This window comes from Triturus cristatus, chromosome 12 (genome assembly GCF_964204655.1).
Source record: "Triturus cristatus chromosome 12, aTriCri1.1, whole genome shotgun sequence".
In the NCBI taxonomy this organism is placed as follows: domain Eukaryota; kingdom Metazoa; phylum Chordata; class Amphibia; order Caudata; family Salamandridae; genus Triturus; species Triturus cristatus.
The window spans coordinates 209773829-209801038 of NC_140595.1; the positions used below are offsets into that span (position 1 = coordinate 209773829).

At 44.9% G+C, this 27210-nt stretch overlaps 1 protein-coding gene across 1 annotated transcript in view; it reads left to right on the forward strand.

Moving 5' to 3' along the window:
• The window catches only part of EDC4 (enhancer of mRNA decapping 4), a 777931-nt gene that overhangs the window by 206385 nt on the left and 544336 nt on the right, over window positions 1-27210 (forward strand). The window contains exons 10-12 of the mRNA XM_085639493.1: window positions 9284-9379; window positions 16753-16852; window positions 17605-17785. Of these exons, the coding sequence (XP_085495619.1) occupies window positions 9284-9379; window positions 16753-16852; window positions 17605-17785 (377 nt within the window). The remainder of the gene's footprint in view (window positions 1-9283; window positions 9380-16752; window positions 16853-17604; window positions 17786-27210) is intronic.

Below are 27210 nucleotides of genomic sequence, written 5' to 3' on the forward strand. Positions count from 1 at the left end.
AAGGGCAATCGTTTGTGACTGTTTGGCATGTGACAAAGGCTTGTCAATCTCTTGGTTAGCATATGTGAAAGACAAATTTGATGAGGCTCGTCTCTCTCGTGCCTTTTCTGACCCAGCTTCAAGTACCATGATTGATTTAAAAAAAAACAAAAAAAAAACAGGTGGCCGCATTACTAGCTCACTTACATGAAAGGAGGGTCATTGAGGAATCACAGAAAATAATTATTGCGAATTATCTAATGATAAATAGGGGGTTAGACTCCTACAAATATTTGTGGAAACCAAGAAGGAATTGGGAGCGTTCTCTTATGTTTCGATTCAGAGCTGACACAGTTAAATACCTACTCTGTTTTCCTTTAGGGTATCAGTCAAATCTAGATACAAGACCTTGCCTGAGTAGTAATAATGGTGCCAATCAATCAGCGGTTCATTTTTGGTTCTTCTGTATGTTTTCTGAATTATATACTAAAAGTTTCGTGGTCCCTTTTCTGAGAATAAGGAATTTAAGACACTATGTCCCAGATTATCACTTTCTTCAGCGACTTTCTTTATGCTGCTACACATTCACGAGGCACTATGCATTTCATTTAAATTGAGCTCAAGTTTTTTTGTATGTTTTGTAACTTTAATTATTATTGCTGCTAAGTGATTTCTCTAGGTCACTGCATGATCACGAGGCACAATGAACCTTATTTATATGGCGTTTTGGATTTTACTGTATGTTTTTAACCTTTTCTCGACTAGTTATTTTTCGATTCGATATACATGTATACATATATGCATACATATATATACTTCTGATGGATACATCTGCCTGTGGATTCCTCACCATTTGAATTACCCCAGCGCCAGTATTCCACGGCAACTTTTTCTTAGCTCTCTCACGTCGACGTCATCGGAGCCATAAGAAGACCTCGTCGGCGTGCTGACGTCAGTTCCCTTTTTTCCACGCCGTCTACGCGTAAGTTTTTTTTCAAGGACTCTCCATTTTTGCTTGGTTAACTTTGTTACTAGATTTCTTTGTGTTGCACTGGAAATTCCTACTTCGAAGAAGTTGGGCTTCAAGCCCTGCAGAGAGTGTGGGGGTCGTATGTCCATCACAGATCCCCATGAATACTGCTTGTGTTGTCTCTTCGGACCACAACGTCGAAGGGTGTTCGTGCTGTCAGAGGATGAACCCAAAGGCGTTGAAGGAGCGAGGGCCAAAACTCTTCATGGCTCGTGCGAAGGAAGAGAAGAGGGGTCGTAAGAGGTCGAAGTCAAAGTCGTCGACTTCGCATGCTTCAAAGTCGAAGAAGCATAAGAAAAAGAGAAGACATGAATCTCGACATCTGTCTTCGAAAAGCAGGTCATCAAGGTCGACTTAACCTGTGAAGCGGCGTCATGAGAAGGATGCCGTCTTGCTGTCGCCGTCACTTTCTCCACAGATGACTCCGGCCCATACTCGGGCGTCAGGGTATTCACCGACGAGAGGTTTTCCGGTTCAGAGAGTCTTCTCCCGTTCCTGTGGCTTTGCCTGCGCCGGTTTCTCTGGCACCGCAGCTTTAGCCCCCTATAAGGCCTCGTGTGGAACAGGACAAAAGGGCGCTTGATCCTTATCCTCCTTTTCCAGGACCTGGAGCAGATCCATCACATTTCCTGAATGTGATGTTTGGCATGTTTGCCAAGGCATCTTACCCTACTGGTGCGCCGTCTGGCCCCGTGGGTCCACTTGCCTTTAATTTGGGTATTCCCCAACAGTATGCCCAGGCACCTTTCGTGCCTTTTATGCCGACGACTCCGTCATGGCAGTTTCCGGCGCCGAGGTTTTCGGCTCCAATACCTCAGTCTCCGTCTCCGGCGCCATCTGGCGTCGGACCTGTGTCATTCCGCATTCGATTGACGTCATTGTCTGCTTCGGAGGGGCTTTCTTCGACGCCGGCGATGTTGTCACCGGGGCCGGCGCCGCCGCTGAACCCGAAGCAGCATTCCAGGAGGTAAGCGCAGAAACTGCTGGGGGAAGAGGAGTGCCAGCAGGAACATGAGGAAGGGAAGATCCTCAACTCCGTAGACGACTTCGAAGGTCTGCAGGAGGCCAGTGGTCTGGATACTTACCCTGAATGGGAGTTTTCCTCTCCAAAGTCCTTGCCTTCTCAGGATGTTGCATCATACCATGCTGTCATCAGGAAGGCTGCTGAACTTTTGCACCTTCAATTGCCCACAGCTGACATCAGGCCAAATATTCTCACTGAGGTGTTGCAGTCTCCATCTTATGTGGTTGAGCATCTTTTGCCTTTTAATGAGGCTTTGACAGAGGCAATTCTTGAGGTGTGACGGTAGCCCTTATTTGCTTCTGCTGTTTCAAGGACTGTGGCAAGAAGGTACAGACCTGTCCCTAATGAGCCTTCCTTTCTGACTTCTAAGCCTTCGCCGGAAAGTTTGGTGATGCAGGCTTCCTGTTCTAAATAATCGGCTGGGTCGTTCCCTACACCTCCGGGGGACAGAGACTCTAAGAAATTGGAGCAATCTGCCAAGAAGATTTTCTCTTCTTCAAGCCTGGCGTTAAAATCTGCTAATGCCACGTGCTTGTTAGGGAGATGTATCCATGCCTTAATGTACTCGGCCAAGCAGTTGGCTCCTAAGTTACCAGACAATGATCGTAGCTCCATCTTGGTGGTCTTGGCAGATACGCAGGCTGCAGACCGTCAGGTTATTCAGTCTGGCCTGAACACTGCTGATTCGGTGGCCAGGGTGATGGGTTCCACTGTTACTACCAGGAGGCATGCCTGGCTCAGGTCTTCGGGGTTCTCTCCAGATATGCAGGCTACTCTTCTTGATCTACCGTTTAATGGATTCAGACTATTTGGTGAAAAGGCAGATTCTGCACTGCAAAGGTTCAAAGACCGTAGAGCTACTGCAAAGTCCTTGGTTGTGCAGCCCCAATCAAAGGGCTATGGTTATAGGAGGTACTGTGGTTTTGGTAAGACGGCTTCCTTTCGGTGCCTCCAGCAGGCTCAGCAACAGCAGCAGCAGAACCCTCTGTACAAGTCGTACAGAGGAAAGGGTAGAGGTCTTTTGCGGGGGGCCTCCCGGCAACTCTCCTCCTCTTCTTTCTTCTCTGTCCTCACCGCTGGTGCCACAGGAAAGCAGCACTAGATTCCCCATCTTGGAGCACGTTGGTCCTGTAGTGGGTCAGGTGTCCCATTTTCGACAAGAATGGAAATCTATCACTTCGGACTTTGGGTTTTGAATCTTGTGGAAAATGGTATGCCCTACCCTTCCAAGAGTTTCCACCTCCTTACCCTCCTCGCCAGGGCTGGTGTTCATAGGACCATTTGCTGCTTCTGCAGAAGGAGGTTCTTGCTTTACTTCAGAAAGGTGCGATAGAGGTGGTTCTGGAGCAGGAGAGGTGTCTGGGATGCTACTCCCGGTATTTCTTGATCCCCAAGAAGGACTGCAGGTTAAGACCGATCCTAGACCTCAGGGTCTTGAATTCTTACCTAAACGGGAGAAATTCAAGATGTTGACCCTAGCTCAGGTTCTTCTGGCCCTGCAGCAGGAAGACTGGATGGTGTCGATTGACTTGCAGGAGGCATATTTTCCCATTCCCATCCTGAAGTCGCATCGGAAGTATCTCCGTTTCACGGTGGGGTCTCAACACTAATAGTTTGCGGTCCTCCCGTTCGGTCTTACTTCCACGCCTCGGGTCTTCACAAAGGTGATTGCGGTGGTGGCAGCTCATCTCAAAGTCGGGGACTCCAGAGTCCTAAGGCCAACAAAAAGAAGGTCAGAAAAATAGGCAGAGGAAGGCAAAAAGTTTGGTCCAACATAAAGGTTAAAAATAATTGTATTTTTTGGCAGTTTGGTCCGTGAGAGTCTCGGAGACTCTTGCGGAAACGCCACTTTTTTGTTAGTAATAGATATTATACTCCTGCCAGAATCACAAAGTTTGCCCCTCTCTCAAATCCAAAATGTCCAAGATGTGACCTGTCTCAGGCCAATGACCTTCACATCTTCTTTGAGTGTTCCCAACTTGCACCTTTTTGGAGTTGAATTGAGGAAGCCTTAAGTGGGATTTTCGAAGAAGAAATTTGCCTAAATAGAACTACGGTGTTTTTTCGAGACGATGGTACATTGAGTAAGAAACTGAGGCACATCCACAGAGGTCTACTGCTGTACCTCATTTTAATTGCCCGAAGGGAGATATGTTTGAAATGGAGAGATCCACTGCCCCAATGCCTCAGGACTGGGTTAGAGCTGCTTTCTTAGTGGCCAGGCTGGACCAGCATAGTAGCAATATTGATGATAGTTTAAATATCTGGCAGGCCTTCACTGATTGGGGTAGTGGTCTGGGCTTTCTGTGATACCTGCTGGTCCTATGATTACACCAAGTCACTAAAAAAGAGGCTGGTCGGGCTGGGGACCAAAGTGAATGCAGGGGCCATGGGGCGCACAGTTTGGTTAAGCGGCTATTCAAGAATTGCAGACACTTTTGGTGAGATGAGGACAAAAAAAATTATAATAATAAATTAGGTTAGGATTTAAAGACTGTCATACAAAGAAGGTTTGGGATTACCTTGCAATAAAAGCTTGGAAAATGTACTGGAAATGGTGCATTTATAAAGTGCATTTGTCAAAAGATGGTAATGTTTAAATGACCTACATCAGGTTAATGTCTTCAGAATCAAATGCTACAGCTTTACCACGAGGCAGTAGATTGCAAATCCGGGGCTCCATAAACCAATGTTACTCCTTTAAAGAGACAGGTTTTCATGATGCACAAGTTGGCATACTGTGCAAGCTTTCATATTAATGCCCCCAAACTGTACTCTTGCCAGACTTGCACCAGGTCTGATTTTAAAAGGTTTCATAATCCCAATAGAACACGTAGATTTCTATAATTTCGCAACCAGCAGGCTTTGCAGTTTTCTATAATGTCCATCTTTTACATTCCGATTTTTCATAATTCACATGAACGCAGTTTTCAAACTTCCTTAAGGTAATTTGGCAAATTCTATAATGCTAATTTAGAGCATCTTTAAGTACATAATGTGTCATCAAGCCCATGTTGCTCTTTTCCATAAAGCTGCTTGTGTGCATCCTTTTAAAATGTCATCATGCTGCATTTAGCAGAATACTTGATATACTCCCGTTAGCTGTGCCTTAGCTCTCTAGATGCACTGATGAAACTCACCCCAGATATTAAATCATTGGGTGATGAGAGAAAGAGGCAAATTTAGTAATGCGCCTTAAAGCTTATATCCGAACCATCTGTTGCAGAAGTACTCTTTTGAATCTACCATCTCATATTCTCCATTTTCCTAACACAGAAACATAGTCATATTGTCTGCCATCTAAAGCATCTTCCTGGCTCCTTCAGAGACTTTAGCAGGAAGTTTGCAGTTCACATTTGAGAGTACACAATCCACCACTACAGTGTTGCAGCGACACATTTTGAGCCTTGTGATCCTGGAAAATGTGTGCTCCTGCCTTGGTGTAGCATTGGTAACAGTTTTTTTAGTAGGCATTGAAAGGCCTTATCTAGAGAAGGCTCTATAAGCTCTTCTTCACAACATAAAATGTACTCTGTAGCAATCTAAAACATTTATGTATAGAATTAATTTGTTGTGTAGTTCCTATAAACCTAATAGGATCTGCGCGTTTAGGCAACATAGAGTGTGGAATTGGTGTCCAGACTGATTCCAGACACTTCTACTGGGTGTGCTCGCCTGTATACCAGCTAGCTCACAGTGCCACTGTAAACTCCTCTTACCAAGGAGACAATAGTTCTTGGCAACTATCGAACATGACAACTCTGTCCTGCAGGGATCGTGTGTACAGTTGTTCTGCTTGGGTTTTCGGATCAGATAGAACCCGCTCAACAGAGCCTCTCTAACCCAAACCAGAACGTTACCCCCTCCCTAGGGCCTATTTACACCTAAATAACCACATATATGTACCACCTAAGGACAGGGAATTCCTACTATATATACCAAGACCTACAAGTCACAGCCTCGCGGTCCCAAACGGACCCAGGACTTCCTGCCCAGACGGCAGCCACAGCCTCGCGGTCCCAAACGGACCCAGGACTTCCTGCCCAGACGGCAGCCACAGCCTCGCGGTCCCAAACGGACCCAGGACTTCCTGCCCAGACGGCAGCCACAGCCTCGCGGTCCCAAACGGACCCAGGACTTCCTGCCCAGACGGCAGCCACAGCCTCGCGGTCCCAAACGGACCCAGGACTTCCTGCCCAGACGGCAGCCACAGCCTCGCGGTCCCAAACGGACCCAGGACTTCCTGCCCAGACGGCAGCCACAGCCTCGCGGTCCCAAACGGACCCAGGACTTCCTGCCCAGACGGCAGCCACAGCCTCGCGGTCCCAAACGGACCCAGGACTTCCTGCCCAGACGGCAGCCTTAGCACGAGTTCATCCTATCATTACCACGACATACAACAAGGGAATTAACAACAAGGGAATCAGTGTTACTATGTATCAGATCACACAAAGACGGCTAGTTGAGCACAACCTGTTCCCCAGTTCGAGGGGCTCCTTTCTCCCTTATTCAGTTACCACCTACCTGATCAGGATTAACATCTGTTCATGTCAAGTCACAGCTGACTAGAAGAATAGGTTACCCTCTTACACAAGAACACGTAGCACATATTGCTTTACTACAAACTGAATACTTTATTTAGTTATTACATGCACACTCACGGAACATAATACATATCACATAACCTGCAAAGAAAAGTGAAAGATTAAGTTGTACACTCTAATAGTAAGGGGTTGACATCACCTTGGTCGTATGTAGCCTGCACTCAATGGTCATCTAGGTTCCCTTCTCGTCTGCGCCTCGGCTTCGCCTGGAAGTCACACCTCCGCAATCACGGATTTACTCCCGTCTCCCTCTCCGAGTCACTGGGACCTCTTCCTCATCGGCTACTCTCTTCTCTTTGGAATATCTATTTCTCGGTTTTTCTCCACCTCCAAGTTTGTCATCTGTCTTCCCTGGAATAAGTAGCAGCTTTACTGCTAACGGCCAGGTGCCGCCTATGGACTAGAAGCAAGTGCCAGTATCTGCCTCAAACTTTCACTAATATAGATGTGCATTTCCTCATGGAAAATTCCAGCCCGTAACCTGCCGCCCACCAAATTCTTGTACCTCCCCGTGCCAAGGACACGTTCCCAGCCGGCCGGCCTGATGTAGTGTCTTCGGCATGAAGAAAAATACAATCCTTCGATAAGGGCCGGCCTGAACCGGTTCTCTCCAAGCGAATAACACCTCCTAACTAAAACACTGCCTATGACCTAGAAACATCCCAAGCTGCCAGAGCAGGAGGAAAGATGGAGTCTCTCCCGTTTAAGGCCTACCAGGCCTGAATTCAGCACGGCTCCATGAAATACCCTCACTACAGAACAGATTACCCCTAATGCTAACGAATCTATCCCCTAGGATATGTGTGCAAGCCCTGATCTATGGGGAAGAACACAGGATCATGTCGAAGTGCCTAATAAATAGGCTCTATACACTACTCTAACCCTTAGACTTGAATGGAAAGAGACTGAAGTCACCTAAATCACCCTTCAACACAATAAGACCGGAAAAATCGAGCAGTACAACAGTACAGTACCTTTCGCTCAGTCACTCGTGCTTACTGTGTCTCAGAGATATACACAGAATTAACGGTGGGGACGTTTTCAATAAGCATTTATTGAACCAGGGTTATTCTAGTGTAAAATAGGTGTGCTGAAACAACCATAAGACAGAAACAGATAGATGATTATAAGCACCAACAGCGTAAAAGGATGGTAGATTCCTACCAAAGTGCTAAAACAATGAATACAGGCAGGCATAAAAATACATGACAGTAATTATGCGTAATCCTACGATGCGACCCTAACTAGATGTACCTAGCATGTATGTAGGTGTAGAGCCAAGAATCTCCTTAAGATAAAGCCAACCCCATTACCTGAAGTGAGAGACTGTGGGACCCCGTCTTGGTCTCAAGATGGACTCCCCGCAAAGGATGTCAGACCACTGCGAGCTGGAATGTCTGAATGCAGTAACCTCTGCGTCTTCCGTCAGTGTGTCAGCATGGAAGTCCTTTTTCTCCTCTCCTGCTTCAGCAAAGATATGGTGTTTATATACCAAAGTGGTACCCTCAGGGGATCTACCTTGCTGTGCCATGTCGGACTAGGATGACGGAAGGAATGACCCTTATACCTAGTTATCATGTAGGAGATGGTAGTCCTGCTGAGATTCCAAGAATCCTCATGCATAATGAATGAGGCTAGTTTTCTGAGAAAACCCCACGTCATTTAAACAGCACCGTAACTAGGTAAAAGGTCAGTATTAAGAACCGTTTTGTAGTGTAATGGCAGGGGAAACATAGGTGAAAGGTTTACTTACTATCTGAGGCTATATCAGGGTACCTGTATGAAACATAACAAATGGCGAGCATCAGGGTGCTCCCAAGCTACATGTTTCGACCACTGCTTTTGATGTTATTGCTAATTCAGTTAGGTTTATGGCAGCTTCCTTGGTTCTTCAGAGAAGAGCCGATATCTTGGATATCCGCAGAGCTGCTACATTGGCCATTTCTTCATACCTTAAAGAGACATTCCTGGCTCAGCATGGAGTTGACAGATGAAAAAAATATGTTGACATACCGTTGTAATACAGTTTCTTATTTTAGGTGGTGCCTCACAGTCTCGGAGACTTCTCTGGTTTTAGATCTAGATAAGGATCTTGCTAGAAGAAATATACATTGGGAAGAAAGGTTACTGCACTTTAACAATGTGTTTTTCAATAGATACTTAATCGTCCTACATATTATTTGGTGTTCTCTTCTTTACCCTCGATCTGATGAGTATTTTTGGGATTTTCTGTGTATATTTTTGCTCCTTCTCTTGTCCATGGTGTGGGTTATTACGTTGTAACTGATACCATTGGTGTCTACTAAATCTATTCAGGCCTCATTAGTCACTTACTGTGACACTGCCTAGCTTTTAGAGTATTTGGCATCACCTAACGACTGACTAACAGAAATAAAAGCATTTTCCAAATCAAGTCTGATGTCTGGGTATTTTTCTTAGAAGCGCTGCAGCCCTAGTTCATCTTCTACCCTCTTTAAAACCAATGGATGCCTTTCTTGCCCCTAATTTTATTTATTGTACAGGACTCTGACAATGCTCCCAGTTCTTTACAAGTTTGTTAATGTGTTTTGGTATAAGCAGGATATGGTAATTCTGCTTTGTTGTTGAAAGACTGTTCTCATTCCTATTTTGCACTTATTTATGCAGTGTTCCATTCTGGAGGTTTTTAATCACTGGGGCAGATCAAAACAGAGAGCTGAAGATGTGGTGCACAATTTCATGGACCTGTCTTCAGGTTGTCCGGTGAGTTTCCTGACCCCCCTTATAAGATTTTTGACGAGCCCGTTACATGGTGATAAACTTTTTTTCCTGATTAAGCTGTAGTGTGTGTGTGTGTGTGTGTGTGTGTGTGTGTGTGTGTGTGTGTGTGTGTGTGTGTGTGTCTCCCCCCTTGTGGGGACTTGATTGCACTGTGGGGACCTGAACCCAGGTCCCCACAAGGCAATGTCTTTTAAATGTTACAAAATAGCTTCAATAACATCTGTGTCAATTTTTACAACTTTAAAAAAAATTGCCTTGTGGGGACCTGTGTTTCATGAAGTGTGTTTATTTTTCTGCTCAGCTGTGTGTGTATTTTCAAAAACGCCTTTTCGTATCCAAAAGAACGATCCTGAGCCCAGCTCCATATACGTGATTTCTTTATTTAGAAAATGGCAAACAAACGCCCGACGCGTTTCGGTGCAGCCGCACCTTGGTCACGGGTCATTGACAGTTTGTACATGGTAAGTGATATAGTGCTCAAACAATGACATGAAATTAGGACTACCTGCCCCAACTCTGCAAAGAAGATATTTCAAATTGGCATCCATTTTGAAGTGGTCAAAATATATGTTATTGTTGTGACTATGACGATATAGCCGCGAATACTCAAAAACATAGTATACATGTCAGTGTTCAACAGCGCATTGTAAAACTCAAATGTGAATTCAATTTACATGAGCGAGATTCGCCTATGTTTACTCGGTCCTGCCCTAGTGGGCATTAAACCGCAAATGTATATGTGACATTTTCACGGAGTCAACGTCATCACATCGAAGATATATAAAGTTCTGTTGATTATTTACATTCAGCCCATGTGGGCATTACATTGACCAATCAGAGTTTCGCCCCAGTGGGCCGCCGCTTTCAATTAATCAAACTATAACTTATTTAAATTCCACCCGTCCTAATTTCATTGTGCCTCTGTGTATCTTCTTAACGGTACGCTGACAGTTTTGTCTCCTACAAAAAATACAAAATTGTGCCATCACTATCTTATACATAATTAAAAACAAACATTGTGGCTTCTTATTTATACACTATAGTACATTCTGAGTTTTCAATATGCAGCATTATTTTATGATATAGTTAACCAAGGTGAACAGACATCTCTTCATCTTTGTTCAAACCTAATGGTTGTACTGTATCATATTTGATGATCATCTTAGACTCCAATTGTCGCAATTCTTTTAATCTATTGCCACCCCTTTCTGATTTAGGAATTCTATCCAGTGCACAAAATTGTAAGACATTAACATTTTTACATGTAGATCTTTAAAATGTCTCGCAATTGGATATTGCTTGTCTTCATTGATGATGGCCCTGGTATGTTCTAGAACTCTTTTCTTTACTTGGTGAATGGTACTTCCAATGTATACAAGTAGGCATGGACAACATAAGGCTTACACACAATAGTCTGATTTGCAGGTTAAGTGTTTCTGGATCACGAAAGGTTTATGGCTCTTAGATAAGTGTATTTCTTTCCGATTTACACTGTTCTTGCATGCTTTACATGAATTACATGTAAAGAATCCCTTTATTTCACTTTGGTTTGTTTCTTCCTTATTTATAGTGCTACTACAAAGGAGGTCTTTAAGAGCTAAACATTTCCTGAAAGTAACCTTAGGTTGATTGCCCACTGCTTTTTTCAAAGCTGGATCAATGTTCAGGATATGCCAATATTTCTTCAAACAGTTTCTGACATGCCATGACTGGCTCGAATAAGCAGTGATGAACCTGATTGGTTCATCTTCTTCTCGTTCCGAAGTTTTTGGATTAAGAAGGTCTTCTCTCAAAACCGTTTTTATTTTCGTACATGCTTCTTTTATTATCTTATTTGAGTAACCTCTTTCCAAAAACCTCTTTTTCATGTTTAACATTTCCAATTCAAAATCTGCTTGGGTACTGCAATTTCTTTTTGCCCTTAGAAGTTCTCCGTATGGTATACTACGGATTAAATTCTTGGGGTGGCAGCTATCCGCATGCAGTAAGCTGTTTCCAGCTGTCAATTTGCGGAATAGCCTACTTTCCAATTTGTCTTTGTTCACCTTTACCACTACATCTAGAAATTCAATTGTTTCTTTTTCTATTGAACATGTGAATCTCAAGTTACAGTTATTTACATTTAGTTGGGCAACAAATCGCATGGCATCTTCTTTTTCCCCTTTCCAGATACAGAATACGTCATCTATATGTCTGGCCCAGAGAACAACATTGTGGGTAAATGCAGTGATGTTTCTAGCCACCTGCTCCTCCCACCAGCCGAGGAAAAGACCAGCATAGCTGGGGGCGAAGCAGGTGCCCATTGCCGTTCCCTGGGCCTGACAATAGATGACGTGGTCAAACAGAAAGTAATTATTAGAGAGACATCTTTGCATCATGCATAATAACATTTCTGTATGCAAAAAATATTTCATATCTCGCTGTTTCAAAAAATGATGATTTGCTTTGATTCCCAGTTCGTGGGGTATACACGTATAAAGGCTATTGACATCCAGTGTCATGAGCCACATGTCTTCTTCCCACTGGACCTTTTCCATTATTCTTAAAAAATCTCTTGTGTCCTGCAAATACGAAGGGAGTTTTTGAACATGTGGGCGTAAAAAATGATCAATATATTTCGAAGTGTTCTCATAAGTGCTTCCAATGGAGGACACTATAGGTCGTCCTGGAGGATTCACACTGTTTTTATGTAGTTTGGGCAACAGATATAAAGCCGGCAGCTTGGGATGGTCACATTTAAGAAATCTGTATTCTTCATCTGACAATAATTTGTCACGTTTCCAAATTGCTAATTGTAGCTGATATTCAATATTTCCTTTTTCATAGTTAGTTCTGTTGCTAACAGAGTAACTTTTTACGTCTTCCAACTGCCTTTTACCTTCTTTTAAGTACATATCACTAGGCCACACAACTACATTTCCGCCTTTATCGGACTTTTTGATAATTACTTCTTTGTTGTTTTGTAGTTCTTTAACTGCCTCATTCTGTTTTTTACTCAAATTCATATATTTAGGTTTACTAGATTTCTCAAGTTTTTTAAATTCTTTGATTACTCCTTTTTCAAATACATCGATGTTCTCATTGTGGATTTGAGGTAAGAATTTGGATTTCGGTTTGAAATTACTGTCACTACTACAGTCATAGGTTATCATCTCTTCAGTTAAACATGCTTCAACATCCATATTTTCATCAGTATCATTTTCTAATCCTTTCATTGCCTGCAATGTATAAGATAGTGATGGCACAATTTTGTATTTTTTGTAGGAGACAAAACTGTCAGCGTACCGTTAAGAAGATACACAGAGGCACAATGAAATTAGGACGGGTGGAATTTAAATAAGTTATAGTTTGATTAATTGAAAGCGGCGGCCCACTGGGGCGAAACTCTGATTGGTCAATGTAATGCCCACATGGGCTGAATGTAAATAATCAACGGAACTTTATATATCTTCGATGTGATGACGTGAAAATGTCACATGATGCATTTGCGGTTTAATGCCCACTAGGGCGGGACCGAGTAAACATAGGCGAATCTCGCTCATGTAAATTGAATTCACATTTGAGTTTTACAATGCGCTGTTGAACACTGACATGTATACTATGTTTTTGAGTATTCGCGGCTATATCGTCAGTCACAACAATAACATATATATTTTGACCACTTCAAAATGGATGCCAATTTGAAATATCTTCTTTGCAGAGTTGGGGCAGGTAGTCCTACTTTCATGTCATTGTTTGAGCACTATATCACTTACCATGTACAAACTGTCAATGACCCGTGACCAAGGTGCGGCTGCACCGAAACGCGTCGGGCGTTTGTTTGCCATTTTCTAAATAAAGAAATCACGTATATGGAGCTGGGCTCAGGATCGTTCTTTTGGATACGAAAAGGCGTTTTTGAAAATATTGAAGGAGGATCGCTACCTCGCTTGAGCCCGCCACCGCAAAGCGGCAGGGAGACCAGCGAACTGTGTGTGTATATATATATATATATATATATATATTACCTACTGGCGGTCGCCAGTAGGTAGTTATAGTTAGGACCACGTTTCCATAGGAAATCCGCAACATTCTATTTTGAATAACTTTTGCGCCGGTCGACGAATCCTCGTTAATTTTTCAAAATAGGTGGGGCGCTACGCTCCGCTCCTACCCTGAAAGTCTCAGGGGGATTCGTCAAGCGGGGGCTGAGATAAAAGGGGGGTCCCAAAACGCGTTTTTCCCATGCATTTTTCCATAGGACCTTTAGACACAGCTACAGCCCGAACGGCTGAACAGAATAACTTGAAATTTGGCAGAGAGGTAGTCCTCAGGTCAAGGAAGTGCCTTTTGTAGGTTTGGTGTAAATCTGTTCAGTAGATTCTGAGAAAATAGCCTTTAAATCAATATATATATCTGAGCCAGCTTACGGTGCGCTTACGGTGCGCTTACCGTACGCGTACGGTGGCGTGCGCGAGCGCGATTCTGATTGGCTCTTAGATCTTAGTAAACATTCGAATCGGCCGAAACCAGGAAGCGGCGGCCGCCATTTTCTCTCTCGCACTCAGAGTGGGGCAGCATAAATGAAGCCCAAAAATGTGTAAAGGGGCAGTATATTGAGATAATAATCACCCAGCAGTGATATACGGGCCCCCAAACAACCCCCAAAGCCAAAAAAAAAAATTTTTTTTTTCCGAAAAATCGCCGATTACGCTTACCGTACGCGTACGGTAAAAATTTTAAAAAAAATAAATAAATTATCCACACTTTCCACACCCCATGTGCAAATGGTGCCCTAAGGGATCCATTTGTGCATGGCATATCAAATAAATGAAAATAATAAACAAAACATTTCACAACGATGCGCATAATATGTCCCCCATGTGCGCACGGTGCGCGAAGCGCATCGTGCGTACATGGCCCATCCCGCATAATGTGGGCACGCGGTGCGCGCAGCGCACCGCGTGACCACCGTGCGTGCATGGCACTAACTGCGTAAGGTGGGCGCGCGGTGCGCGAAGCGCACCGCGTGCTCACTGCGCGCACGGTGCGCAAAGCGCACCGTGCGCGCACATAACGAACTGCGTTAACTGGGCGCATCACGCCACGAATGGCGTAAAGTAAGTTAGCATTTAAAAAAACGTACAAATTCACTGAAAAAACCATAGGTTTCACACACGTTATAGTTAGGAATTAGCATTTAAAAAACCTTGCAAATTCACTGAAAAAACCATAGGTTTCACACATGTTATAGTTAGCTGTACATTTTATTGATAAAAAACCAATGAAATTCCCCCGTTATAGTTACTGTAGGCAACTATAACTCACGCGACCGTAATCCTCTGCTGATGACATATGTGTCTTTATGAAAAAAAAATATTTGTAATATATGTATAGCTTAAATTTAATGGAAGAAGACATGGGCAAATAAGTGTCTAAATACAGTATTAGCATCAGCAGAGGATTACGGTCGCGTGAGTTATAGTTGCCTACAGTAACTATAACGGGGAAATTTCCTTGGTTTTTTATCAATAAAATGTACAGCTAACTATAACATGTGTGAAACCTATGGTTTTTTCAGTGAATATATATATATATATATATATATATATATATATATATATATATATATATATTACCTACTGGCGATAGCCAGTAGGTAGTTATAGTTAGGACCACGTTTCCATAGGAAAACCTCAACATTCTATTTTGAATAACTTTGGCGCCGGTCGACGAATCCTCGCGAATTTCTCAAAATAGGTGGGGCGCTACGCTCCGCTCCTACCCTGAAAGTCTCGGGGGGATTCGTCAAGCGGGGGCTGAGATAAAAGGGGGGTCCCAAAACGCGTTTTTCCCATGCATTTTTCCATAGGACCTTTAGAACGAGCTACAGCCCGAATGGCTGAACAGAATTACTCAAAATTTGGCAGAGAGGTAGTCCCTAGGTCAAGGAAGTGCCTTTTGTAGGTTTGGTGTAAATCTGTTCAGTAGATTCTGAGAAAATAGCCTTTAAATCAATATATATATCTGAGCCAGCTTACGGTACGCTTACCGTACGCTTACGGTAAGCGTACGGTGGCGTGCGCGAGCGCGATTCTGATTGGCTCTTAGATCTTAGTAAACATTCGAATCGGCCGAAACCAGGAAGCGGCGGCCGCCATTTTGTCTCTCGCACTGAGAGAGATTTTTAAAATCGGAAGCCCAAAAACATGTAAAGGGGCTGTTTTGACAACTCCCTCCCACATAGTCATGTTGAGGGAGTCCCCAAACATCCCCCAAGTGCAAAAACGGTTTTATTTTTTTTTCGGCAATTTCGCGGGGTACGCTTACCGTACGCTTACGGTAAGCGTACGGTAAAAAAAAAAAAAAAAAAAAAAACACTATCCACACTTACCCCACCCCCTGTGCTTTTGGTGGCCGAAGGCCACCAAATGTGCTGGGCTTATTACAATGGAAAAAAACACTATCCACACTTACCCCACCCCCTGTGCTTTTGGTGGCCGTAGGCCACCAAATGTACAGGGCTTATTATAAGGGAAAAAAACTTAGCATTTAAAAAACCGTACTAATTCACTGAAAAAACCATAGGTTTCACACACGTTATAGTTAGGAATTAGCATTTAAAAAACCTTGCAAATTCACTGAAAAAACCATAGGTTTCACACATGTTATAGTTAGTGGAAATTTTACTGATAAAAAACCAATGAAATTGCCCCGTTATAGTTAGCGCAGGCAACTATAACTCACGCGACCGCAATCCTCTGCTGATGACATATGTGTCTTTATGAAAAAAAAATATTTGTAGTATATGTATAGCTAAAAATGTATGGAAGAAGACATGGGCAAATAAGTGTCTAAATACAGTATTAGCATCAGCAGAGGATTGCGGTCGCGTGAGTTATAGTTGCCTGCGCTAACTATAACGGGGCAATTTCATTGGTTTTTTATCAGTAAAATTTCCACTAACTATAACATGTGTGAAACCTATGGTTTTTTCAGTGAATATATATATATATATTTTTTCAATTTTGGCCATAAAACATCACACATCGTATAAAATACATAGTCCATTACATTGTAGTGTGATACAATCACATCCTCTATAAGTACAAGGTACAAAATAGGGAGGAAAGGAAGGGGCTATATGACCTTCCTCCTCTCACTCCTCATATTCCCTGTTGACTGATCTTTAGGATGAGTTTCTTTGAAGCTGCATACATACAGCATGTAGTGCCTTTTGGTTCACTGATAAATAAAATACATGGCATCTTTAAAGTAACACCACATGCAGGTTAGTTACATAAATCTCTTAAGTTGTTGATGAGTGTTCTCACTGGTTTTTTAATGTTGCTCTTTGTCATCTTTGATGCTTTCAGTTTTTCACCGGACCCATTCAATTCAAGTGTACTCCCAGGCCTGAAAGCCTGCCTGGATCTCTCTGCTGAATACCTGATTCTCACTGATGTGCAACGGAAAGTAAGTCCCACAAAATCCTCGTTTTCCCCCAATGCTGGTTTGGTGTTTTTCTCCCAGATTTTGTTCCATTTGCTTTGACAACCAGAAAAAAGAGATAATCTCCATATATAAATAAATAATTGGTGAATGAGCCATGGTCCAGTAAGTCTAGCTTTACCTTAAAGGAGTTTTTGTTGGCTAGGGGAAGATTTGTATAGGAAAGAGTTTTTATTTTATTTCTGACATTTGATAGAATACTATAGCTGGCTTAGAGTTAGTGCAACCTCTCAATGGTTGAAGTTTCTGATTCCAGAAAATGTTAAATGCTCCTGTTATATAGGAATGTCTGTCCAGTAGATACAGTCATATTGAGATGGGTAAGTGGATTTCTGTTGAGCAGTACCTGTATTAATGTGTGTCAGTCTTACTTGTGCTACGAGATCCACTTACTTTGCCATTAGAGAGTGAACCTTGCAGGTGTGTTTTGGTGATGCCGTTTTTGGCACCCTTTAAACTGTTTTCTTTTTTTTTTTTTGGGAAGGGCTACAGAAAACTGCTGTTCTTCAAAGGCTCATGCCTTTCTCAAGGCAAAATATGTGAACTCCCCTCAATGCACCCAGAGCAACAATACGAGCAAGGGCTGCTTGTTACTGGTTCATGAATAGTCATTAAATCCTTCATTGATCATTAAAGTTTTTGTTTTGGCAACCCTTCTGTGGTTTCTCTCGTTTTTGAAGAAAAGATCAATGGCAATTTAATCTGATTGTTTTCAGGTGCTGTATGTAATGGAGCTGTCGCAGAACCAAGAGGAGGGGCAAGCTGCATTTTCATCCATCTCGGAGTTCCTCTTGACACATCCGGTGTTAAGTTTTGGGATCCAAGATGTGAGTCGTTCTAGACTAAGGCATACTGAGGTGCTCCCAGCGGATGAAGAGGGTGACAACCTAAACACAGGTAAATCTGGACCTATCTACTGTGAATCATATTTTAATATTTGATTGTTATTGGCTACTATACTGCATCAGTGGATGGTAGTTGAGGCCCAGTACCTCAGATACTATTAAACTGCAACTGAATAAATAAGTTTCTCCTGTTGTGTACATAACTCTCCAAAGATTTCGATGCCAAGTGGTCAGTGCTCACCTCAGAAGAGAGAGAGTTTGACTCTCTGATAAACTTCATGCATAGTTAGAGGCGTGTTTTTAAAATGATTTTTTTTTTATTAACAGATAAGTGGTTTAGGGCAGTTAAATTATCAAAAACAGAAGGCACTAGCACCTTCTGGGGAAGATCTATGAACCCAAGTAACAGTATTTGCATGGTAGGGCAGGTAACCTGGCTACCTTTACATAACTTTGGATTTTAGTCCCCCAGTTAGTGGAACTAAAGTCCCAGACAGAGTGATAAAATGTTTCGAAAAGAATACAATATGTTTGATATTTCTCCAGATTTCTCATTCTCCCTTGGTTGGGGCAGCTCAGTGGATTTCAGTCAAGGGAGTTGAAATTGTGCCAAAAAATGTCACAGAGCACAAAATATTTTAAAGCATTGCAAAAAACTACCACCCAAGAATATGTTTTTCTGATCCCACAGTCAAGTGTTTTAAGATACCCTAAGAACTAGTCTAAAGTCGGAGTTCTGTATTTCAGTTTTAGGGACATTAGATCTCTGGTACCCAGGTGACACTTTGTATAGTTCAACTGGAGACCAGTTGCAAAGTAGCTGATGTTAGTTTGGTTCAGTCTAACTCAGCTGCATTGTTATCATTGCTTCTGGCGTGGGTGCTTAAAGACATCCTGTGTAGTATGATAGATTTGCCAGGCCTTGTTCCTTTTCCTCCCTGTTCAAGAGTAAGCTCTTCTTGACATCTGGCAGTATGGTTCCTTATTCTTGTGGATAGCTACTAGGAGCAAAAGCTTCTTCCGTATTATGTAGACTTGTTCTTATTCTTGAGGATAATGGCCTCTGTCAGAATCATGTTATGGTCTAATATCCCTCTAGTATACTGCAGCAGAGCTGCCATTCAGGTTTAGGCATTTTCTGCTCCTGGCTCAAAGGAGGCACAAGTTGTCTGTTATGGGATTTTATTTTATATTCATAAACATTAGATCATCTCTGCCTATGTACACAAGTGGAGTCGGTTGAGACGTCCGACGCGCATGCCCGCTCTCAGCTGAGCCGTGAAAGAAAAACGGCCCGAGAGTGAGAACAAAGTAGACAAAACAGATCCCCCTAAGGCACAATCAGCCACAGTTGGGAGAAAATACGGCAGATACAGCACTAAAGAGCATATAGTAACAGGCTGAAACGCTCTAGAGTATGAGTAAGCAAAATACACAGTTAACATCAGGGAGAAAAATAAACAGGACTTATCTGGCTGCAAGCAGCGAAGAAAGAGAAGGAATGAACACTGACAGAGGACTATCGGCACCCTGGAGACCTGTGATTGGTGCAGAGGGACTGGACGCTCTATCCTGGACACTATTGTTTTAACTGTGTTATTCCCTATGTTTCATGGGAATAGTAGTTTTGGTTTATGTGACTTCAAATGGCTGCTGTCTAATAAAGTGAAGAAAGAACAGCATAATCCTCGCCTCCGGTCCTGACATAGAATTTCAAAAAGTGGTCAGTGTCACCTGTTCTGTGCAGGATAACCCGGGGAAATGTGTTGATGATCTTATGGTGTTTTCCACTCCGCCACTTATTATCTCCCATTTCCCTATTCCAGCGGGTTCGGAGGAATGTGAGACAGAACTGGGCGCATATAATTTTGATTGCCTAGATTGGTTGAGGCCAGATTTGTATTTTTTGATAATATAGAGGCGATATACAAAGGTAAACTTATAAATGGGTAAATCTACACGTGCAAATTTACTCTTACACTTTGTGGTAACATTACTTCTTTAGGCTATTCACCATTTATGAGTGTACATTTGCTCCAAAGTGGAGACTATCATGTCTATACCCCGTAAATTCATGGGATGGAGCCCAGTTTCCTAGTGTACAGTTTACAAGGTACTAATAGTAACTTTTCACACAAATTTGGATATCTCCACCACTGGGTGGAGATCTCCCTGTATTAAACTATAGGGAAACATTTACAAGTTTATTAAAGGTTACAAAATATTTTAAGATAAATATTAATGCAAATCAAATTAAAATGTTTATTTCAAATGTAAAACAAAATAAATAATGCTACAGCATTATTAACTTATTTTTTTTGATTAAATATTGAATTATTCTGAATATTAAATTAGAATGTATTTCTTGATAGTTGAACTAAACACTTAAAAAAAAAATATTAGCATTTTCATATGAAAATACATAAACACAAACAACAGAACGAGCCAGTGCATAGACAATGTATATCCAGGAATAAAGAATGCATTTACGGTTCACTGCAAAGCTAGTACAGAAAGTGCCTTCATCACGAGTGCTAGTCATGCAAGCATACAACTTACTTCATTGTGATGTCAATGAAGAAATATACGTCTAAGAGACTGTTGTTTATAAATCTAGAGCCTCGGATTATATTGTGTGCATGTTCATCAGGGTAGCTACATGAAGAGACTAGTGTAGCAAGTTATGGTGGCCCAACAGGTGACCTCATGTGCAGCAATGTGTCCCCGTCCGATCCCTGCTGTTCCCGGGCCCAGGTGATGAAGGGTTCCCAAATGTCCCTAGGTCTAGAGGTGGGGGGCATCAGTTCCCAAAATGTGGTGAGTTGGGATTGGCCGTACGTGATGTACTTTATCCATTCCTTAATGGAGGGCACCCTCCTCTTCCCCCAGTGCACCGCCACCAGCCGTTTTGCAAGCAGGAGAAGTAGAGCATGGAGTTTGGGTGTCTTGGGTTGCGTGTCTTTAACATAGCTCAGCATACCTAGTAGGGGGTGGGAGCTAGAGTTGTGCCAATTATCTGATTTATCATTGAGAAGATTGTGGACCAGAATGACGCCACTCTCGGACAATCCCATGCCATGTGTGAGAATGAGGCGGATTTAAACCCGCAGCACCAGCAGCTATCGTCGTCTTAGTCCCATACAATGTAATGAAATGAAATGAAAAATTATATTTATATAGCGCATAGACTACCCGGAGGCCTCGCAGCGCTTTAATTGATCACTGTGGCGGGCCGCAGGGTGAGACTAGCACGTTTTTGCGAACAGGTGGGTTTTCAAAGCTTTCCTAAAAGCCAGCCGGTTATTATTTTCTCTGAGGGCTAAGGGGAGGGAGTTCCAAAGTCTCGCAGCAGTATGGGAGAAGGAACGGCCGCCCCAACGTACTTTGTTGATTTTAGAAGTGGTAACTAGGTGCAATGATCCGGAGCGAAGGGCTCTGGATGGAGCGTAGGGCATGACTAAGGGGGACAGGATGGCAGGGCCTGTTCGATGGAAAGATTTGTGCACAATGCACATAGCCTTAAACTGTGCTCTAGCAGCCATCGGGAGCCAGTGCAATTCTTTTAGAGCTTTCTTGGCTGACTGCCAGCGGGGGATGTTGAATAATAATCTGGCGGCGCAGTTTTGCGTGACTTGGAGCCTGTTGGTCACTGAAGCCGGGGCACCTAGGTATAGTGCGTTTCCATAGTCCAGGCGGGAGAGTATCAGGGCCTGAACCATGATTCTCCTCGCCTGGAAAGGAAGCAGAGGGAGGACTTTGCGAAATGCGTTTTCGGGATATAGATCAGCAAACGTGCTGAGGGTCATTTTTTGCGCCAGTGGTTTACTAATACCATCTTTCAAAGTTGGTAACCTAGGGTTGTGTGCTAACAGTATCGCAGGGGCATACAATACGGGAGTGCCCGCCCGCTTACGCAGTTCATCCCATGTCCAGGGTAGGGTCTCTGGGGTATCTATGCCATCTGGAGGGCGGCGATATGGCAGATATAGCGCCATATGTATGGGGACAGGTGCAACTTCATCGGTATCCACAGCCACATGGGGCTGAAAGGGCGTTGGGTGGACCCAGTGGTGAAGCAACTGAGCCTGAGCTCATAAGGTGTATCGCTGCATGTCGGGAGCGCCCATACCACCCTGTGTAAACGGGAGTGTAAGTAGCGCCCATGAAACCCTAGCCTGCCCACCCTCGCAAACCAGAAAGACCAGCAGCGATCTAAGGGTCTTAAAAAAGGAGTGTGTGAGAGGGATCGGGATATTAGCAAATAAATAAAGGAACTTTGGTAAGATTACCATTTTTGCTAGGGCTTTTTTCCCTGCTAGGGATAGCGGGAGTTTGCTTTATAGTTTTACCTTTTCCTCCAACGAGACAATTGCACGTCCGTAATTTAAGCACCATATTTTCTGCAGGTTACGGCACGTCCAGATGCCCAAGTATTTGACCATATTGGTCTCCCATCTCAGTGGGAACTCAGAGGGCACCGGGACTGTATTATCCGTTAATGGGAACACAACAGACTTAGCCCAATTGATAGAAACACCAGCCAGCCCACCGAATCTAATAAATTCTCGTAAGAGGGGGTCTAGGTTTACCACGGGGTCTGTGATGTATAATGTGACATCATCAGCATATAGTGAGATGAGGAGGCTTCTGGTATTGAAACCTATTCCCCTGGCCGTATGGTGTTGCCTGATGCGCGTGGCAAGGGGTTCCATAGCAATAGCGAATAGCAGGGGGGGCAGGGGACATCCGTGCCGCGTGAGATAGGGAAGGGTTCCGACAGGAGGCCGTTCACTTTGATACGAGCCGTTGGCTTGGTGTATAACAATCTAATGAGATTGATAAAAAGGGGGCTAAACCCCATGGGGGCCAAAATAGCAAATAAATACGGCCATTCGAGCGTGTCGAATGCTTAGTGGCATCGAGAAAAACCGCTGCAGCCTGTACATCCAGATGGAGGTAATGCAGCACCGAGAAGATCGTCCTGAGGTTATGAGAAGTAGACCGCCTGGGGATGAAGCCCGATTGGTCGGGACGCGCTATGAGGGGAAGCAGGGGTTGAAATCTGTTAGTTATCAATTTGGCCAAAATATTGACGTCAACATTTATTAGTTATAACGGCCGATATGAATCAAGTTCAGTCTCGGATTTTCCGGGATTGCCTTGCGCATGGTGGGGGTAATATGGCAGTAGAATGGGCTTCTTCATAGAGTGCCAACAGATGTGGCGCTAATTCTTCCACATATGCCTTATAAAAGGCGGTGGTTAGGCCATCAGACCCGGAGGCCTTGTCTAGGGGCAAGCTATGTATGACCTGTGTGACATCCTCTACTGTAATCGGGAAGTCCATGTAGTCTCTGTACAGTTGGCTAAACCAGATCAGCTCCAGAGAGTCAAGAAAGGACTGCATACCCTCTAGGCATGTCTCCTGGGTGGCAGTGTAAAGTCTAGAATAGAACGAAGAGAACTCATCTAGGATATCCTCCTGCCCCCGGACAGTAGCCCCCTGTGTGTTGATCAACTCGGGGATGTAGGTGGTGGAACGTGGAGCACGGGTCATGCCAGCCAGTGTCTTGCCCGGCCTGTCACCCTCTCCATATCTCCTTGCCTTGGCATATTTCCCGAGGAACTTGACTTCCCGCTGTGCCTCCTCATCGTATTCAATCACTTTGGCCTTCAATAAAGTCAAGATAGTTAGGTCATTGGAGGAATAAAACTGTGTTTCCAGCCCTTTAATTTGAGACTCGAGAGAGTAAAAGTTTTCCCCGTATGGCTTTCAACACACCAGCCTGATGGGCAATACATTGACCTTCAATGACCACCTTGAATGCTTGCCAGAGGGAGGCTCTGTATCCACCGAACCGGAGTTGAGGGTGAAGTAGTCCGTAATATCCGTTTTTATTTCTTCCTTGAAAGCCTCATCTAAGAGGGCATGTGGTGAGAGACGCCAAGAAAACATGCATGGCTGAGATTCAGGAAGTGCCAATTTGAACAGGCATGGGGCATGGTCTGACAGGGATCTCGGCAGATGAGTCACCTCAGTAGTCCAAGTGGCCACGTCACGAGAAACCAACCAATCATCCAAGTGGGACCAGGCTCCGTGGTGTTCAGAGATACAAGTGCCTTAATGGAGCTCAGGATGTCTATGGCGCCAAATATCAACCAGGTCTCCATCTGAGATTATGACATTTAAAGCTGTGCTTGCCGAAGGGTGTAGGGTCCGGGCCGCCCCCGTCTGTCCAGATCGTCATTCAATAGAACATTAAAATCCAACCCCCCCTGCAACCAGATGTCCTGGAAGAAACTAAGGGAGTCCACATTGGGGCCGTATAGTGCAACTATCGCAACCGGAATCCTACCCAATGAGCCTAGTATGATGAGAAAGCTACAGTCTGGGTCCTTGTGTATGTCCCCCTCTCTCCACTCCAGCCCCCCCCCCCCCCCCCCCCCCCCCGGGAATAGTTGGAATACAAGGAAGAGCGAATGTGGTTCCACCTGTTGTGCTTTAGTCGTGGGGAAGGCACGGCATTAAGGTGGGTCTCCTGTAATAAACATTTGTCAATGTTATGTCTCGATAGGTAGGCATGTATGAGTCTAGATTTTCTACAGTCATTCAGTCCTCTGATGTTCCATGTGAGAAAGTTCAGAGTGCTAGCGTGATGGCACATAGCGTGAAGTGTGAGTGAACAGCTAAGCATAGGCAACACGGCATGAACCTGGAAGTGTCAATGCATTCAACATAGTAGCAAGCATTCATACTGGCTAAGAACATAAAAACAATCCCCCCCCCAACCCTCCACCCACTCCAACCTCCCAATCAGGTTGTGTAGAACCCCTCAACATCATAAGGGAACAGGTAAAAATAGGGAAACCTCCCATGGGGGCGCAGAACCACAGGCGTACTCCCCTGACTAAACAGGGTGGCCGGGAAACTGCGGAGAGCTCAACCAAGGGTACAAATAAGGCGGGCGTACCATCAACGTGTCATATCAATAGCCGGAGAGACCGGCGTGCAGAGTATAACACATCTCAGTTCCATATGTACCAATTGCACCCCCCTCACAGCATACGGTCTGTCAAATCCACCCTCGGGTGCTCACTGGATATACGGCTGGCTGCTTCTAGTGGAAGGGAGTGCAAAGGAAAATTGAAACGCAACATTCAGTTCCCAATAGAGCCAGAACTCATGGCATTCCCTCCCCCCGCAACTTAAAACAAGACATCACGGACAGATAGTGCAACTATTGCAACGGTCCATTAGTCGTCGCTCAGTCTGTCTTCAGCAGCAGCTGGAGATCTATTGCCCTGCTTCGACTGTTTACCACGATGTGCTTTGCGAATTTCAGGGCGGATTTGGCATCAGTGAAAAAATGTCCTGTGCCTTCGTGGGTGATCTTCAGTTTGGCTGGGTATAGCAGCGAGTAAGGGATTTGGGCCTGTAGCAAGAGACGTTTAGCCGGCAAAAATTCAGGCCGCGCCGACTGCACCGCAGGCGTGAAATCTGGATAGAAAGAGATTTGGTTGCCCTTATGCGTGATCTTCCCTTTCTCGCGTGCCAGATGTAAGATAAGGTCTTGGTCCTGATAATTAAGGATCCGGGCCAGTATCGGTCGGGGCGTAGCACCTACAGGTGGTTTAGGGCCCAGGGTCCAGTGCGCCCTCTCAACCACAAATACCGCAGACGGATGGGTACCAAAGAGTTCTCGGAGCAGTTCAGACACATAAGTTTCTATTGTGGTGATGACTGTAGTCTCTGGTATGCCTGTGATGTGCAGGTTGTTGAGGCGCGACCTCTCCTCCAAGTCCTCATTTTTGGGGCGAATGGGACCCAGTACTTTATCCATCTGTAGTAGTTGTTCCTTTGTTTCCACCTGGAATTCGTGGACGTCGGAAGTCCTATTCTCAAGGATATAGAGTCTGGTTTCGTGGGCGCCAACCTGTGTCTTAACCGCATGGAGCTGGGTAATGAGCGTATCCAGCTTGGTGTCTATATTTCGCAGACTGGACCGCATCTCGAGCATCAGGGTTCGCAGGTCTTCTCCCCGGTCCTCCATCTGTGACTCCGCTGGCCTCTCTGCGCAGACCTCGGGGTCCGACTCTGTGAGCCTCGTGGCCCTCCGCTGGTCGAAGGTCAGCTTTGGCTGCTTGGCGTCCTGCTTGCCCATGGTGCTTGTGTAGCGTGGCAGTAGTGACACACCGGGGGGTGCTTCTCCCACCGACCAGCTCACCTGCTACTCAAGGATCCGCAAGAGCTCCACACTCCTCTAGCCCCAGGGAACGGACAGAAGATCGCCCACATTCAGTGTCAAAGAAGAGCAACACGTATATAATTGTCCTGGGAGGACTCTGCCTCGCGTGGGCACCAAGTGGTGAGTGGGCCAATGGAATGCATACAAGGTGCCAAATCTGGTCACAGCGTACCCAATCTCCCCGAGCACACGGTATGTTCACAAGGATGGGGCACCCACACAGGGCAAGCGGCGATTTTCCCAGTGCAACGAAGAGCCCTGTACTCAGGCCGTCAGGCGCCACCGTCACCCCCACCGCATGTCCATGGGCCCAGAGTGACAAAATAGCAAATAGGGGGTGCTTCGGGCACCGACCTAGTCCCTGTGCGTCCAACCCCTGCGAGCATAAGTGGGTCCTGTAGGTTAAGGGGTTCCCGGCCAGGCCAGGTGCATGACACTCACGGTTAGAAGATATCCTCGCTTTTGGGACTTTTGATATCGCCGTCTTTTCCTCCGCAGATCCGACAGGAGCCTCCAGTCAAGGCAGCTGCAGCAGCGGCGAAATGAGCTCCTCGGAACACCGCATCAGCTGGGCCAATAGATTGTAGGCAGATCAATTGTGCGCAGCAGCACTAGGCCCCCACAACAAAATGGCCGTCTCATGGAGCGCGGGCCCTTCAAACCAAAAAAAGGAGTTTGGGGCTCCGCCGGTCTCAGGCCAGTTCACTGGCACATCATCATCCAGGGCAGCATTGATTGGAGCATATTTGGGTAGTGTTGGCAGCAGCGCTGCTCCCAGGTGTGACACAGAAGCGCCACAGGCGAGTTCCATGCCTGCTCGGAGTTTCGGGTATCACTTCAGCCGCCCGCGGCCCCAATTTAGCTCCACAGCGCCTCACCTCCTCTCGCCGGTTGGGGTACCACTTCCAAAGGTCTTGTGGCAAGCAGCGCAACGCTGCAGAGGGATCGGGTACGTCTCAGTGGCCCACAAGCAGAAAGAAAGATCACGGTCCCGCTCCGACCAGGGCCCTCCGCGCGCATGGGCTCGATTTGTTAAATGATCCACCCAGGCAGCAGCTCGGCAGGCGCACGCCGTCCGCGCCCAAACAGCAAGGGGGACTGCTCGGCCCCGGAGCGGAGCTCGGGATCGCAGGTCTCAGCGATCGTCTCAGCCTGATGTCCGCTATCGGTGAGAACGTATGAAACGCGGTGGGAGCTCTCCAGTTGTCCGGATTATAGCAGGATTATTACC